The sequence below is a fragment of the Pteropus alecto genome, unplaced genomic scaffold (assembly GCF_000325575.1).
Source record: "Pteropus alecto unplaced genomic scaffold, ASM32557v1 scaffold100, whole genome shotgun sequence".
Taxonomy (NCBI): Eukaryota; Metazoa; Chordata; class Mammalia; order Chiroptera; family Pteropodidae; genus Pteropus; species Pteropus alecto.
The window spans coordinates 796,890-797,648 of NW_006430723.1; the positions used below are offsets into that span (position 1 = coordinate 796,890).

At 60.2% G+C, this 759-nt stretch overlaps 1 protein-coding gene across 1 annotated transcript in view; it reads left to right on the top strand.

Annotated features, from left to right (window-relative positions):
* TET3 (tet methylcytosine dioxygenase 3) overlaps positions 1-759 on the top strand; it is a 96,497-nt gene that overhangs the window by 16,850 nt on the left and 78,888 nt on the right. The window contains 1 exon segment of the mRNA XM_025049323.1: positions 444-500. Coding sequence (XP_024905091.1) covers positions 444-500 — 57 coding nt within the window.

The following is a 759-nucleotide window of genomic DNA, read 5'->3' on the forward strand; positions in this document are numbered from 1 at the left end:
CCTCGCCGGCGGCGGGGAGGGGAGCCAAGCCGGCAGCTGGCCGCCGCCTCCTCTGCAGTGCCTCCCTCCGTGCGCTCCGGCGGGGATAATGGGAGGCCCGCCGGCCCATGCACCAGAGGAGGCCGGCCGAGGTAGAACGGGCAGGGCAGGGAGGGACGGGCCAGCCCAGACACAAGAGGAGAGGCAGTGGCCTCCTGGCTCTGGGAAGGGTGGAAAAAGGAGAAATGAAAACAAAAACACTGGAAGGCGGACGAGCCCCTCCACAGCAGCGCGTCTGGGCGGCAGCTGGAGGCAGGAAGATGGTCCCTGCTGTCCTCTTTTTCCGAGGCCCCATCCCTCCCATCCTTCCGCTTCCCTGCAGCGGTGTCAGGGGTGCAGCAGAAGGAGTTTGTTTCTCTCCTGCTGTCATCCTGGCTGATCAGTCTCTCTGGCTTCTTTTGCAGGTGGAAATAAAGGCTGGTGAAGGACCTGGGCCGTGGGGACAAGGGGCTGCTGTCAAGGTATCTTGTGCGTGCGTGCGTGCGTGTGTGTGTGTGTGTGTGTGTGGTGGGGGTGAAGTGTATGCCTGGATTGGATAAAAATAAAGGGTCTCCTCAAGTGATCCCTTAATCCCCACTGTGTGTAGCAGCAGCTGAGGGGGAGGGGCAGCGGGGGTGTGGGTGGCCAATGAATTCTCAGGCCTGTGTGGGTTTTGTTTGGATTCTTTTTGCTTTCTCAGCTGGATGGTTTGGGTGCAGTTGTGATTGGGTTTGTTGAACT